Source organism: Chiloscyllium plagiosum, chromosome 1 (assembly GCF_004010195.1).
Source record: "Chiloscyllium plagiosum isolate BGI_BamShark_2017 chromosome 1, ASM401019v2, whole genome shotgun sequence".
Lineage (NCBI taxonomy): Eukaryota > Metazoa > Chordata > Chondrichthyes > Orectolobiformes > Hemiscylliidae > Chiloscyllium > Chiloscyllium plagiosum.
The window spans coordinates 125,428,359-125,444,231 of NC_057710.1; the positions used below are offsets into that span (position 1 = coordinate 125,428,359).

Sequence of the window (15,873 nt, forward strand, 5' to 3'; positions counted from 1 at the left end):
GTACAGCCGCAACATGACCTCCCAACTCCTGTACTCAATACTCTGACCAATAAAGGAAAGCATACCAAATGCCGCCTTCACTATCCAATCTACCTGCGACTCCACTTTCAAGGAGCTATGAATCTGCACTCCAAGTTCTCTTTGTTCAGCAACACTCCCTAGCACCTTACCATTAAGTATATAAGTCCTGCTAAGATTTGCTTTCCCAAATGCAGCACCTCGCATTTATCTGAGTTAAACTCCATCTGCCACTTCTCAATCCATATGCCCATCTGGTCCAGTTCCTGTTGTAATCTGAGGTAACTCTCTCCGCTCTCCACTAAACCTCCAATTTTGGTGTCATCTGCAAACTTACTAACTGTCCCTCTTATGCTCGCATCCAAATCATTTATGTAAATGACAAAAAGTAGAGGACTCAGCATTGATCCTTGTGGCACTCCACTGGTCACAGGCCTCCAGTCTGAAAAACAACCCTCCACCACCACCCTCTGTCTTCTATCTTTGAGCCAGTTCTGTATCCAAATGGCTAGTTCTCCCTTTATTCCGTGAGATCTAACCTTGCTAATCAGTCTCCCATTGGGAAACTTGTCAAACGCCTTACTGAAGTTCATTTAGATCATATCTAACGCTCTGCCCTCATCAATCCTTTTTGTTACTTCCTTAAAAAACTCAATCAAATTTGTGAGACATGATTTCCCATGCACAAAACCATTTTGACTATCCTTAATCAGTCCTTGCCTTTCCAAACTCATGTACATCCTGTCCCTCAGGATTCCCTCCTACAAGTTGCCCACCATCAAGGTCAGGCTCACTGGTTTATAGTTCCCTGGCTTGTTCTTTCCACCCTTCTTAAACAGTGGCACCAGTCTTCCGGTGCCTCACCTGTAACTATTGATGATACAATTATCTCAGCAAAGGGCCCAGTAATCACTTCTCTAGCTTCCCACAGAGTTCTAGGGTACACCTGATCAGCTCCTGGGGATTTATCCACCTTTAACCATTTCAAGACATCCAGCACTTCCTCCTCTGTAATCTGGACATTTTGCAAGGTGTCACCATCTATTTCCCTACATTGTGTATCTTTCATATCCTTTTCCACATTAAATACTAATGCAAAATACTCCATTTAGTATCTCCCCCATTTTCTGTGGCTCCACACAAAGGTCGCCTTATTGATCTTTGAGGGGCCCTATTCTCTCCCTAGTTACCCTTTTATCCTTAATGTATTTGTAAAACCCCTTTGGATTCTCCTTAATTCTATTTGCCAAAGCTATCTCATGTCCCCTTTTTGCCCTCCTGATTTCCCTCTTAAGTATACTCCTACTGCCTTTATACTCTTCGAAGGATTCACTCGATCTATCCCGTCTATACCTTACATATGCTTCCTTCTTTTTCTCAACTAAACCCTCAATTTCTTTAGTCATCCAGCATTCCCTATACCTACCAGCCTTTCCTTTCACCCTGACAGGAATACACTTTCTCTGGATTCTTGTTATCCCATTTCTGAAGTCTTCCCATTTTCCAGCCGTACCTTTCCCTGCGAACATCTGCCCCAATGAGCTTTTGAAAGTTCTTGCCTAATACTGTCAAAATTGGCCTTTCTCCAATTTAGAACTTCAACCTTTAGATCTAGTCTATCCTTTTCCATCACGATTTTAATCCAATGGAATTATGGTCACTGGCTCCAAAGTGCTCCCCCACTGACACCTCAGTCACCTGCCCTGCCTTATTTCCTAAGAGTAAGTCAAGTTTTGCACCTTCTTTAGTGGGTACAACCACATACTGAATCAGAAAATTGTCTTGTACACACTTACCAAATTCCTCTCCATCTAAACCCTTAACACTATGGCAGTCCCAGTCTATATTTGGAAAGTTAAACTCCCCTACAGATAGCGGAGATCTCCTTACAAGTTTGTTTCTCAATTTCCCTCTGACTATGAGGGGATCTATAATACAATCCCAATAAGGTGATCATCCCTTTCTTATTTCTCAGATTTGAAAGGACAATTTTACATGTTGCTGCATTGCACACTTTTTGGTCTTAAAAGATTTGATCAAAGGAGTCTGTGAGAGGGCATAAAATACAATTTAATTTTGAAGACTGAAGCAGCTTACTCTCACACTAATGAAAATTCATAGAGAAATTAACAAATTTGACGATACAGATGCCTTTAGCAAATGATATTATGAAGTTGCACACCTGAATTTTTTGGAAACAGAAAATGTGCTTTGGAAGCCAATGACATTGGATGATGTATGGAACACCTTGGTTAAAGTAAGGACATAATACAAACTGAAGAATTTGTTCAGTTCTAAATTTAGCTTCCAGATGCATCCAAATAGTCAGCTAAATATCGGTCTGATTCAGAAAATGATGGAAGAGTTTGCCAGGTGGCAAAGTTAGAATTAGCTGGTAAATTATGCTGGCATTTGACTTCTATGATGGGAATTAAATGGTCTGGATCCATGCCCTTTTACAATGAGAACATGAGTTTGAAGTTTTTCATGAGATGCATTCCTCACAGTACCTTACTCTCTTCAAGAGAACATTATTGTACAGTTTCTTAGTGGGAATGTTCTGGATTCCAATAATTATAAGTTTAATCATCAGATTATTAATTGAATTCTTCTTGAATAGATTCCATTTACCAAGTGTAAGTTGAAATGTGGTAAAACTTGGCCTATTGTGTACATTGAAATAAAAGGTGACGTTTATGTCGGCTGGATAAGTGATGGTTTCCACGTTGAAGGCTGTAAATTCTGCATTAGGATGTCACATGATTGTGGATTTTGCACCTGGCAATCTCGGTTTCTTTTAGAAGAATTACCAAAACTGAAAAGGGAAACAATTTCAGATGCATATTTTAAAGTTATTTAAAGCTAGAGTCAATGTTCTTTGGCAAACCACAGGGGAAGTATTTGGATTTTTCTTTGGGTGTATCATCACAAAAACTAAACTTAGAAAGCACTTGAAATAGTATGATTGGATTTATCAACAGGGAAAGAATTATAATCGTAATAATGTTAGGTGATGGATTGTCATTGAGGTCAGAGTGTTTGACTTTGTGTGAAATAAAAGACTGAATAAATCATTTGGATGATTTGAAATTTATGGATAAAAAGGAATAGGAGTTCAAAAAGTCAGTAGTACATTCAAGTCCAAAGTGAAGGGATCAACTTTGTAGAAATGACAGTAAGCAATCTTAGTGATATTTCAGATGTGGTGTTTTAAAGTGTGCTCATGGATAAGGTTATGCCTATGTTCCAGATTGATTCAGACTGAGAAAGAGCATTTTTCACTCTGATTCAGTGAGTGGTCAGGAACAGGAGAATGGGCCTGCAAGTGAGGCAGATCAGGAGGGCAGGAACGCAGGAACCTTAGTCTTGCACTTGTCAAACACATTTGAGGTTCATTTAACTTGTCAGGATCAGGGTAAAGGCTGCAGGGTGGATGAATTAACTGATCATAACACCATGGTAGAGAAAGCCACTCAAGTTGTAGAGTGAAGAAAGGGATGGAGTGGTAGTGGTGGAGATTATAATCAGGAAGTTCGATACTGTTCTCTCCAGCAAAGAGTCTGAGTCCAGAAGCTGTGTTACCTGCCCAATTGCCAGGGTTTGGGACATCTGCTCAGTGCTGGATAGGAACTTGCAGTAGAAGAGGGAGGATCCAGTGGTTGTGGTCCAGTTAGAAACCCAGTTACAAGCATTGCAAAGAAGGAGGTTCTGCATAGTCAGTATGAGGAATTAAGAAGCTGAACCTCAAAGATCATCAACTTTGCATTTTTGCCTGAGCCACATGGAAATCAGCATAGGGGAAATCAGATTTGAGAGATGGGTGTGTGGATCAAAGATTGATGTGGGAGGAGTGAGCTCATGGGACATTGGCACCAATCCTGGGGGCAAGTGGATTTTGTACTGATGGGATAATACTCACCTGAACTGTGCTGGCACTGGTTTTCCTGCCAGGTGCATAACTAACTGGGCAAGTCGAGAGGATTTTAAACTAAATCATAGGGACAAGAGATCAATTTTGGCACGGCCAAAAGAGAAAGGTACCCATATGGGATTAATATAGAAAATAATAATCAGTCTGTGACAGGAAGAGATAGAGAGTATAAATCTACATAGTTGCTTAATTTCAGCATTTATACCATCTAGTACTTATGAGCTGCTACCCAGGTGGTCTGTAAATGCTACCCATTGTGGTTTTAGTTCCTTTACTCTTTCTCGGTTCCACCCATAAGGTCCCCACTATGTGCCTTTCCCTCATTCTCTCTTGCCATAGAAGTGATTTTATTTCTAATCAATAATGCTACTCCATCACTTCTGCTGTTTTTCTATCCATCCCGTAAACCTTATAACCTGGTATGTTTAGTTCCCAGTGACGATCCTGCAGCCATGTCTCTCTAATGGCTACTATATCATTGCTTTCAGTCGGAATCTGTGCCTGCTGTTTATTTAATTTGTTCTTGACATTCTGTGCATTTGTATAAAAGAATTTTAAGTTTCGCTGTCCACCCTATCCTGTCCTTCAGCATCCTTTTATTATACCTCTCTCCTAGCTTACTCAATGCACTGTTTATAGTCTCACCTTGTTCATAAATCGACACTTCTTGTTCATCCTGCTCTTATAATCCAAGCCATGACTGATAAAGACAAGTGTCTCACGTGCTTTCTTATTAACTACCTTCAGGGATCTGTGGACAAGCATCCCAAGATCCCTCTGTCCTCCGTGCTTCCTAGTGTCCTGCCATTCATTGAGTACTCCCTTGTCTCGTTATGTCTTCCAAAGTGCATCACCTCATACTTTTCAGGGTTAAATTTCATCTGAGTTCTGAGGGAGGGTCACTCATCCTGAAACATTAACTCTGATTTCTCTCCACAGATGCTGCCAAACCTCCTGAGCTTTTCCAGCAATTTTGATCTTTGTTTTAAATTCCAACTTCCAATGATCTGTCCATCTGATCAATCCATCTATATCCTCCTGTAACTGAGGTCTATTGTGCTACTAACTACCTGGTCAGTCATCATGTCCTTTGGTATGATCAGATGGCTATTATAGTGACATGGTTGCAGGATGGATGACTTGGGTTGGGACCTACTTCTTGAAAGGTACAGGATATTCAGGAAGAATGGGAAGTTATGGAAATATTGAGGTATGGATCTATTAGTTAGTGATGGCTTTAGCATAGTAGAGAGAGAGATGACTTAAGTTTAAGAAACCAAGCTGTACAATGATTTGGGTAGAGATGAGAAATGTTAAAAGTAAGATATCACTTATGGGGAGTAATTACAGGCCTCCAAACAGTAACCACATAGAAGGGTGGAAAATAAAGGAAGAAATAATGATAGCAAGTCAGAATGCAAGGTGGTATAATGGGAGAATTTAGTCTCCATGCAGACTGGAAATCAAATGGGCAAATGTAGACTGGATGAGGAGTTCATAAAATGTGTTAGGGATTGTTTCTGAGGACAGCACATTTTAGAGCTGACCAGAGAGCAGGCTGTACCTGACCTGGGTATTGTGCAATGAGGGTTAATTCATGATCCTATCGTAAAGGTACCCCGAGACAGCAGTTGGTATAATATGATTCAATTTTACTTTCATTTTGAGGGAGGAGGAGATATGGAAGACAATTTTTAAAAATTTGTATGAAGGTAACTATGAAAACGGAGCTAGTTAATCAGGTTAAATATTAGGTCAACAGAGATACAGTGGCAGACATTTAAAGGGAAATTTCAGAATACACAGAATAGACATATTTCAATGGGGAAGGAAAATTCCAAAGGATTGACCCACCAACTATGGTTCATTAGAAATATTGGTATTGAATAGGTATTGAACTAAAAATATAATTGTGCAAAGGGCAGTAACAGGTTAGAAGATTAAACAGAATAATTAAAAAAAGTAAAGAATGACCAAAAATTAATAAGTAGGGAACAATTACAGCATGGGAGAAAGCTACCCAGAAATAAAAAAGCAGATAGTTAGAGTTTATATAAATATTTTAAAATGAAAAGAATTAACAAAGTAAGTGTTGGTCTTATAAAACTTAAGTGTGGAAAATTGGAGAATTAAGAATGGAAATAAAGAAATGGCAATTGAACTGAGCAGCTATTTTGCATCTGCCTTCAATATGGAGGAGACGAGTAACATCCCAGGAGCAGCTATTAATCAGGAAATGGAAGGGAGGGGGGATCTCAGGAAATTCACAAGCACCAGTGAAGTGGAACTGAGAAAACTGTTGGATCTGTGTGCTGACAAGTACATAAATGTAATGGACTTCATTCTAAGGTTTGAAAGAAATGGTTAGTGGGATAGTCCATGCGTTGGATTTAATTTTCCAGAACTCCCTTGATTTTGGGCAGGTCCTACTGGATTGGAAGGTAGCAAAGATAACTCCTTTGTTCAGAAAGAAGGTAGACAGAAAATGGGAAACAAAAGCTTAACATTTGGCATAGGGAAAATATTAAAGTTATTATAGAAGAAATTATGGGAGTGTACTTGGATAAGTTCAAAGTCATTGTAAAGAGGCAGCATGGCTTTGTGAAAGGAAAATCATGTTACACCAATTCATTCAAGTTCTTTGAGGAATTAAAATGCACTGTGGTTAAAATGGAATGCATGGATGTACTGCACTTAGATTTCCAGAAGGCATTTGCCGTCTGAAAGTAAACTTGTATTTGAGGACATAAAGGAGGTATCGAAGAGCTAGAGGTGAGTGTTATCAGCATTTAATTGGAAGCTAAAAGGTAGGTGGCTCTATTGTAGGGTCCTTACCTCTTGGCCAGGCGGTCTGAATTTAAGCCCTCGAAACATATAATTACATTGTCCAAACAGGCTGGTTAACAGTTGGTTAACATAAATATTGTCATAAACTAATTAAAGTCTTTGGACACAAAGGACAGCAGGAACATATAGTTCAGGAAAAGAGAGCAGTTGACTTCTCAGAGTGATGATTCAATAAAGTGAAGAAAATGTATGAGTGGAAATGGGTTTGGATTGAGAAAAAATGAATATTGCCAGTGTGGTGCGTAGGCTTAGGAGAGAGTTGGAAATATCAACTGAACTTACTAACAATCAATATTCGTGGTGCAAAACCAAAAAAGGAGAGAATGACAAAATATTGAGAAAAAAAGCATTAAATCTGGGATAATGGTAAAGTATGAGTTTAAAGGAAGTGCAAGTGGAAGCAGAATGTTACTGTGGAGCTCCTATTTCAGAGAGGGACAATGGGTTGAATGATCTCTTTCAGTTCTATGAGTTGAAACTTTCAGCTTTAGCATTCTAGATCTGTATGAGGTGGTTAGGATGAAAAAGAGTGAGTTTGATGGAAGAGATTGTGGAGTTAAGAGTAAGATGAGAGCCCAAACTATGCTTTGCTAAGGGAGATTGCATTATGGATATGGTAAGTAAAGTGCAAAAGCGGTGCATAGCATGACCAGAAAGGTAGGTACAGGTAGAGAGGATGGTGTTACGTGCAAGTGAACAAGTACATTGCTATTGATAGCATCATCAGATAGGAGATCATGAATCATCTGGAGCTTTTTCTGTGAGAGTGTAAAACATTTGGGAAAGAACAAAAGTGGAGGAATAGAGGTTATAAATCTGCTAGTGTGATTAAATTGCAGGAATTGACGTGCTGAGCTTGATTTGAGGAAGTTAGAGGAATTGAGTCTGGAAGAACATTTCAAGTTGCAGAGAGTTGAGGATTAGACAAGCTGGGTTCTGCTCTGAGACATTCAAAAGCAGTGACCCAGGTCCACAGTGAAGGAAAAATGGTGCATGAGACAGAATACTACAGAAGGAAGCTTAGTTACCTAAACATGACAGAAAATATAAGTGGAAAGGAGACACTGAAGAGTGGAGCAGGAGGAAAATAGCCTGAAAAGATAATATTGAGACTCAAGCCACAGCAGTGTAATGAAGACCAATTGAAGTCAAGTGGAAATAGCTGGCGAGATGCATTAGGCATCTGTAAAATGAAGTTTGCTTCCAATCCAGGAATTGCTGACAGAATCAGGGATCAACCAGTTAGCACATTAAGCTTAGCTGTGCATAGTTCCTAGCAATTGACCTGCTACGGTCGTTGTTTGACACATAAAGGAACAGTGTTTAGAATCAAAGTCAAATTAAGTGTGTTTTTGAAAATCATGAAGTGTAGTCTATTTTTCAAGTAGCAATGATTTGCAATGCAGGCCTTCATCACTGCGACTTGGATTTGGATTCCATTTTCATTTAAGGAAAGGTTCACCATAGTGTTTAGAGAATACATTGCTTGAGGAATATGTTGTGATTATTTTAACAACTTGAAAAGTAGAAGTGCAATTCTGTCTTTCAGTATCTCACTTGATTTTCACAACCATTAAAAGCCTTGCCTGACATTTACATAATAACAAACTTAAATTTGTTGTCTCAGCCTCCAAACAAAATACCAGTCTTTCTCTGAATATTGTGCTTTGAACATCTATAATAAATTGCATATCATGAGAATTGTTCAACTTTAAGTTCAAATATTGTGTACCATAATCATGGTGTGGAACTGAGATATTTATTTGGGGAGGCTGTGTTTTCTTCACCTCATGGACATACTCGATATTATATGCATTTTTAAAAAATAATTATTCATGAGATGTGGGGGATTCAGAAAGAGGCAATAGTCTAATGGTATTATAACTGGACTATGAATCCAGAGACTCAGGCAACTTTCTGGGGACCTGAAATCAAATCCCGTCATGGCAGATGGTGCAATTTGAATTCAATGAATCAAATTTGGAATTAAAGGTTTAATGATAATAATGAAACTTGTTGATTATTGGGGGGGAAACCCATCTGATTTACTGATCTCCTTTATGGAAGGGAACCATTGCCCTTATGTGATCTGGCCTACATGTGACTTCAGACCAACAACAATGTGGTTGACTCTTAATTGCTCTCTAGACAATTGGGGATGGACAATAAATGCTGGCCTAGCTTGTGATGCCCTCATCCCATGACTGAATAAAGAAAGGGCATTGTTGATTGGATCAGCATTTATTGCCCATTCCTAATTGCCCCAAGGGCAGTTCAGAGTCAACTACATTGTTGTGTTTCTGCAGTCACGTGTAGGCCAAACCAGGTAAGGATGGCAGATTTTCTTCCCTAAAGGATACTAATGAACCGGATTGGCTTTTACAAACTTGACAGTGGTTATATGCCTTCTCATAGGCAATTGAGGGATTCAAACTCTATACTACTTTGAATTTTCTTTCAGCAGTTGATAGACGAATGATCTTATAATATTAAAAGGGCAAAGGCAATTATTACATTCAGAAGTGTTCTTGACCACTTTTTAAAATTAAATATGTTTGTTTTTTAAAGCTGGAAAAAGTTGCAGATTCACCAAATCACGTTTTCCCTGTTAATGGAGGATTTTATGCTTTGAAAGGAATAATTGATTTGGTAAGTATTCTTGGTTTTTTTTATTGTTAGTGCACTGACTTTAATAATAATTTTGTTTCTGTATCTTGATTGTAAGGGTGAAAACACAGTTGAAATACGGTGTGTTACATGTTGTTTTGTTCATGACTCTGTACAGAAGTCTCAATATCATTGTATTGTGGGAAAAAGGCCATCTTGAAGGTTCTGTAAATACATAAATATAACTACCAAAAGATCAATAAATAAGTATAGATTTTAGAACAATGACTAATAGCACTTTAAGTTCAGGGTTTGTGAACAAGGGCCTTTGCTATGTTTGGATTGAAGCTGACAAATGAGACAGAATTGAAGATGAAGTCATTACATCGTTAATTGAAGAAGCTTTTTGTGGAACTAACCTCCGCAGTGGTTGAAATAGAGCAATGAATGTTTTGAATTGGGGACATTGAATGGACAGAAAAGTAGCAGCAAATGAAGAAACAACATATGCTGGCAAAATACAATGCGAAAATGGCTCGGTCATTTGTCAGTAATGTCTGTTTGAGGGATAAATATTGGCCAGGATACTGTAGAGAGTTTCTCCTCTCTTTTGGAAGTTGTGCCACAGAGAATTTTACAGCTTCCTGACAGGCCAGATAGGATGTTAATTTAATGGTCTCAACTGACAGATGGATTTGAGACAAAAGATCTCTAAAGCTGAAAGTTCCATGGTGTTACTGCTGTGAGAAAATATAGGATCCAAAGAGGCGTCTTCCTTCCTCTTTGACCTTGTTTCCAGTCCGAGGAAGAGGAAAGACAAGATGTATGAGGGGTCAACTTTTAACTTATAATGGCAGTGGAAAATAGTTCATCACAAAACATGTGTGGATTAAGATTTGGTTTTACAAGCTTGAGATAATAGCATTGGCTTTTTTTTTAGTTTGACATCAGCTGAGTGAAATAGAAGAAATTTGGGGTGAATTTTATGTTGTTTGACAACGTGCTGGAGAGCAGCCTGGGTGTGTGTTGTTGGCTGACTCTGCCTTCTATACCTGCTGAATAAAGCAAGTTGCAACCTATTTGTGCTATGCAGGAAGCCAGTCAATGATAGCTGCATAGGTATGGTGCTTCAGAAATCCTTTCCTTGCTCCCCTTCAAAGCTTGTAGTTAGGGTCAGGACCAGTTTCTGAGGCCTATTTTTTTTTTAAATGCCACACCATAAAAAGATGTTGTGGACCTGAGCTAGCATAGTAAATAATGTTCTGAATATTTTGCTGCAGCCTCATTCACATTGTGTGGGCAGAGAGGTGAGATGGTGGTTGTAAGTAAAACCTTGATGTGAGAATTCTGAGAATCAGCAGTTCAACTGATGATGTCATATGGCGGGGGGGTCATGGCTACAAGTGTAACATCCCTCTGCTCGCACCTTCGAACTATTTTGAAGACCGGAAACGTACAAAAAGAATGTTACTTGAGAAAAGAATGTTAGTGTACAAAGCCACCACCGCTTTGTACACTAAAATCTGCAGGAACATTCAAAGCACAGTCCTAGTGTCAGGCTTTATCTGTCACCGTTGTTTCGCCTCATTACAGCTGGCATAAAAGGCTTCCCAACATTTTAGTCCTAATGCTTGAGACATTCAGAGTTACTTGTTTTACAATTTTAGAAATTGACAGCCTGCCTGCCATTTTTCAGTTTGTGAAATATCAGAAACCAGCGTGATGACATTGGGCTAGAGACCTGCTATCGTCTAGCTGCACTTTACACGGGGCACGGGCGGTGTGCCTATTTTGTGGCCATAAAATTCACTTTATTGTGTTTGCAGTTGAAATGATATGGGCACAGATTTTCTTGTGAAGAAAATTTAAATTCTCTGAAACTGTTAAGTTTTTATTTTTGGGATGCAGTGAACCATATATCCAATGTTTGCATGCTTATAGATAACATTGACTTTCATGGTTATCAGTCTGGCTTAATCAGTTCATCAGTTCATCAGTAGGCATTGCAGGCACCTAGTTAAGATCACATGTAATATTCATTTGAAGTAGTATTTGGTGGCAGGAGAATGCTCGAATTAAGATCATAAGATACAAAAGTAGAAGTAGGCCATTCAGCCCATCAAGTCTACTTCACCATTCAATGAGTTCATTGCTGAATTAGATGAAGGAGTCGGGGGAGTGTGATTAATGTGGATGGAACAAGGAGCAGTGATGGACGGGAGGAAAGGGGAGAATGCAAGAAGATAGAACCTTTTGCCCACAATCTGTCTTGTGATGAGCAGAGGGTTGGACTTTCAATTCTTCCTCAACAAGGATGTATAGTGGTATGATTGGGCTTTACTTATTCTCATTGAGGTACTGACTTGCTGGAGGTGGCTGCAATTCGTTGCCACTGGGGTGAGGTGGGAGGGTGGGAATGTGCCAGCGAACTCTACTCATTTGCTATTTTTGGTCATTTGGACCGACATTATGCATATCACTCAGCTTATCCCAGCTATTTCACACACTGTGTTGCTTTATTAATAATGATGCTGCATTACATCTGGAACTTCTGCTGCACACTCAGTTATACCTTCCGATTCTCTGTTGCCTATTGGGCATGCCACGAAAAGAAAATCATTGACTGAATCAGGGCAGGCAGACAAACATGTGGTAACAGTCCCAGTGATAGAAAATAGGGTAAGAGAAGAAATCGTTAAGTCTGGCCACCAGAAAGAACCACAGGTAGAGTCACAAAGGGACAAGTATTGAAAACAACAAAATGAGAGACACCCAGAGTAGTCCACCACAAACAGATAAAATGCACAAATACAGAGAAAAGTTCAACAGTGCAAGACCACAAACCACAAAACATCATTTACATATAATTACATCTCACTTGATATTAAGCATTTCCATTGCCATTTACTGGTAATGTACAATTTTATGTGCTGGTTAAAAAATCCAGTTTAATTTAAATGCATATAACTTTGACAGAGAACAAATTTGGAATCGTGCAAAGTAGAGTTATTATCATCCTCCTTTGGCATCCAGTGTGAAATGCTGTAAACAGGAGCAGAATGGATGTATCCTGGGAACAAAAGCAACTTCTGTGCAGATGTTTCCAACATGAATGAGATTACCTGACCATATTGGTTCACTGTTAGCAGGGTAGGATACAGATTAAATATAAGGAGGTAATTTTAATCTTGCAAACGGGCAGCTTTGGGCAAGATGGAACGTTAAACTTTGAAATATTTAATGAGGTTTTCCTCCGGTTAAGAAACCTGACAGGTGAAAGAAACGAAAAGATTCCCCTTTCAGCACTGTTGTGAGCGAGAAAGAGGAAGGAAATGTGACTGTCAACCAAACTAGCCACCCAGGGAGCCAGCCATATCACCACCAACCATACTACTACTTCTCCATTTTATTGCAGCAATATTTTTGTCAGTGATCTTTCTAAAGACCGAATTCCTTATGCCTACTTAACGCAGATATATTTCTGTTTCTTCATTGTTGCTTGGTCAGTATGCTGTTTGACCCCATGCTTTTTGGATTTCCATAACTTGCAAAAAGCCCCCCACTAATCATGGTTGACCCCCTTGTGACCATCACATCACATCTCTATCCATGCTCTACCCTGTGATCTCCATCCCCCACCGACCCTCTTGCTACTCGATCTATCTGCTGCTATGTTGTGTTCTTCAGCTATCGGCTTTCCCAAGTGACTGACATTGCAGACGTACCAACCCCAGGCTGGAAATCTTGAAAAGAATTTAAAGCACAACCCCGCCCTTCTAGCCTTATCAGCCATATTTCTATCATTCACTACATTCCAAGTGTTGGGATTAGATGTTGATTCCCAAAGGTTACTCTTGCCGCAGGAACCCTCAGTGGTATGAATTCATTTAAGAATTAGGCTCTCAGCTTTCAGCATTTTCCAAGCATTACTGTGTGCATCACTATGTAATGGCCAAACGAATTGGAAGAAACTGATATCACAACCATCTGCCTGTGTTTTCCTTTCCATGGAGAGTACGTCCATCTTCCTTTGTAAAGTTTGGGTTTGGTAATAGCTATTCAGTTCTCTGGAGAGTATTCCTTCTCGGTTATAGAAACTGCAGAAGTGCTGACCACAGTTATCAAGTCCTCCTTTGCTCCAGGTGTGATGCTGAGGGACTGTGCCAACCACAGAAAAGGTTAGAAGAATGAAAAGCAGAGAAGATTAAGAAGAGATTTGGTAAAGTGCTGAAACTCATGGAGGATTACAGAAGTTGCAAAAAATGTTTTCATTCAATGAAGAGCCAATAACCAGATAGTGCAGATTTATGGGGATTGACAAAAGACATGAGAAAAAAAGCTTTAGAGGGTAAATTCTCGGCACCACCCATTGATGTATCGATGTCGTGGAGCTTGTAAAATAAAGCGGATGGCTAACCTTTCACCTCCAAACCTGTCCTCCACTTTACAGAAAGGTAAAGTATCAGGCAGCCATCCAGGCATTAACCCTGTTGACAATGAGTAGCTGCTTAAAGACCTCATTCCCCTCTGCCACCCCACTGTAATGATCTGTTTAGAGAAGGTGGGCTGAAGGCAAGCTACCTGGAAACTTCCATTGTGTGAGCTGCTGCTGTGTGGGAGGTAGGTCCACCTGCAGGAGATGCTGAGGTAGTGGAGGTGAGTCCCCAATGTCCATCAGAGTAACCCTCACCAAATTCGTACCTTCACTCTCCCCAACTCCACTCTCCTGTCCCCTCCCCCTCCTTTCTCTGGGGATCTCTAAACTGACTCCAACTGACTTTCAGCTTAATGGGATCTCCTAGCCAGGCTTAGCCAAACTCCCTGTGCTCAAGTCTAGGAGACAACTTGTCTTCTTTGTGCACTGGTGGTAGTGCCAACAGTATTCTCCACTGTATTCTGAAGGGACTATAGAACTGCTGAGAAATTATATTAACTAACAGCTGTCTAGGTTAGGCCCTCCCATCTGTGAAGGTTGAAATTCCCAGTCCAATCAATCACAGCTACCCACCATGTAATGTCTTTGTGGGGCAGCTGGGTTTCTGATTGGCTACGCCTGACTATTAGTTTGGGAGTTGTGGCAATCTGACTGTAAAATACCCACTCCGTAACAGGTAGTTAGGAATACATTGGCTGACTAGGTGGTGGATACAGATTCACTATCCACCTTCAAAGGTGAATAGGTCAATACTTGTAGGAGAAAATGGTGCAGGGACATTGGGGAAAGAGCAGAAGCAGGGATCTGATGGATTGCTCTTTGAAAAAAATGATGCCGCAGCTTCAGTGGGCTGAATGGCCTCAATTTATGCCATACAATTCCATGATAAAAGGTAGGCCTGACTGATTATTGGAAAAGTTTTTTTTGCTTTTTTTTTTCTATTTTTAATGTACTGCTATCCTTACATGTTTACTTCCCCAGTAGTTTTCCTGTCGCTGGATTATTTTACAATATCCAACTCCTTTTGCACAGATAAAAGACAAGTACAGCCATTTCTTTTTGCCAGTTGGTCCAGTGTTCTGCAGGTCATTTCATCACATATCTATTACTGCAAGTATTGCAACAGTTCAAGGAGAATGTCCATCAATCCATTTCTGGGCTTCATGCCAACATTGTCAAGATACTGGGAACAAATAAGGAAAGACTTCCAGGCACAACATTGTCATTGACATCTCATGTAGCTTTTGGAAACACTGCTCCATGAGCCAGCAACCTTCAAAAGCAGTTGTGTCTCACTCCCTTAATATTCACAGTGTAATTACCACAAACACATTGTGCAGATCTCTGTCTACTCTCCTGCCAGTTATAATGCTGCCGATATACTGTGCGAGCTTCCTTTCCTCTGCTGTTTGATTGAATTGAATGATTCAGAGGCTTGCTTCTTAGCAATGAGGTTTATTCTCTTTATACCTAGCTTCTGAGATTTTCTAAAGGACCCACATTTGTTTTCTAAATTGAGTTAAAACTATAGCCGTGAGATTATTGTGGCAGTGGGTGAAAATGTTTTTATCAAAGAAACCTGTTGAAATGGTATTGTTAGCAATTACATTCTCATCTTAATTATTAATACTGTATAGTGATTGTAATGTTAGGTTGTTGATGACTATGTCATCTACCCATGCTACTGACACAGCTTGGTAAGCACTGGTAGACCAACAGAAAGTCTCTCTGAACCCTCATTGAGAACCACTGCACAAGAGGCATCATCAAGCACACCATTCTGCTGTTCAATCAATGCTCAGACATCATAGAGTCATAGCATTACACAGCACAGAATGGTCAAGTGTCATCAGGCAGCTTCACAAAACCTCAGACAGTTTAGAGTGTGAGGACAATTTAAGGATGGAGAACAGTTTTCATTTCCTGGCAGGGCTTCAAATGTTAGTAACCCTGACCCTCTTCAGTCGAACAGAAAGCTAAATTTGCTCTCCGCTTGTCTGTCTATTTATCGCTGCTGCTCCTCGCTCATGTTCTC

General features: G+C 39.8%; 1 protein-coding gene across 1 annotated transcript in view; it reads left to right on the forward strand.

Moving 5' to 3' along the window:
- The window catches only part of antxr2a (ANTXR cell adhesion molecule 2a), a 232,866-nt gene that overhangs the window by 36,296 nt on the left and 180,697 nt on the right, over positions 1–15,873 (forward strand). The window contains exon 7 of the mRNA XM_043696278.1: positions 9,365–9,445. Within this exon, the coding sequence (XP_043552213.1) occupies positions 9,365–9,445 (81 nt within the window). The remainder of the gene's footprint in view (positions 1–9,364; positions 9,446–15,873) is intronic.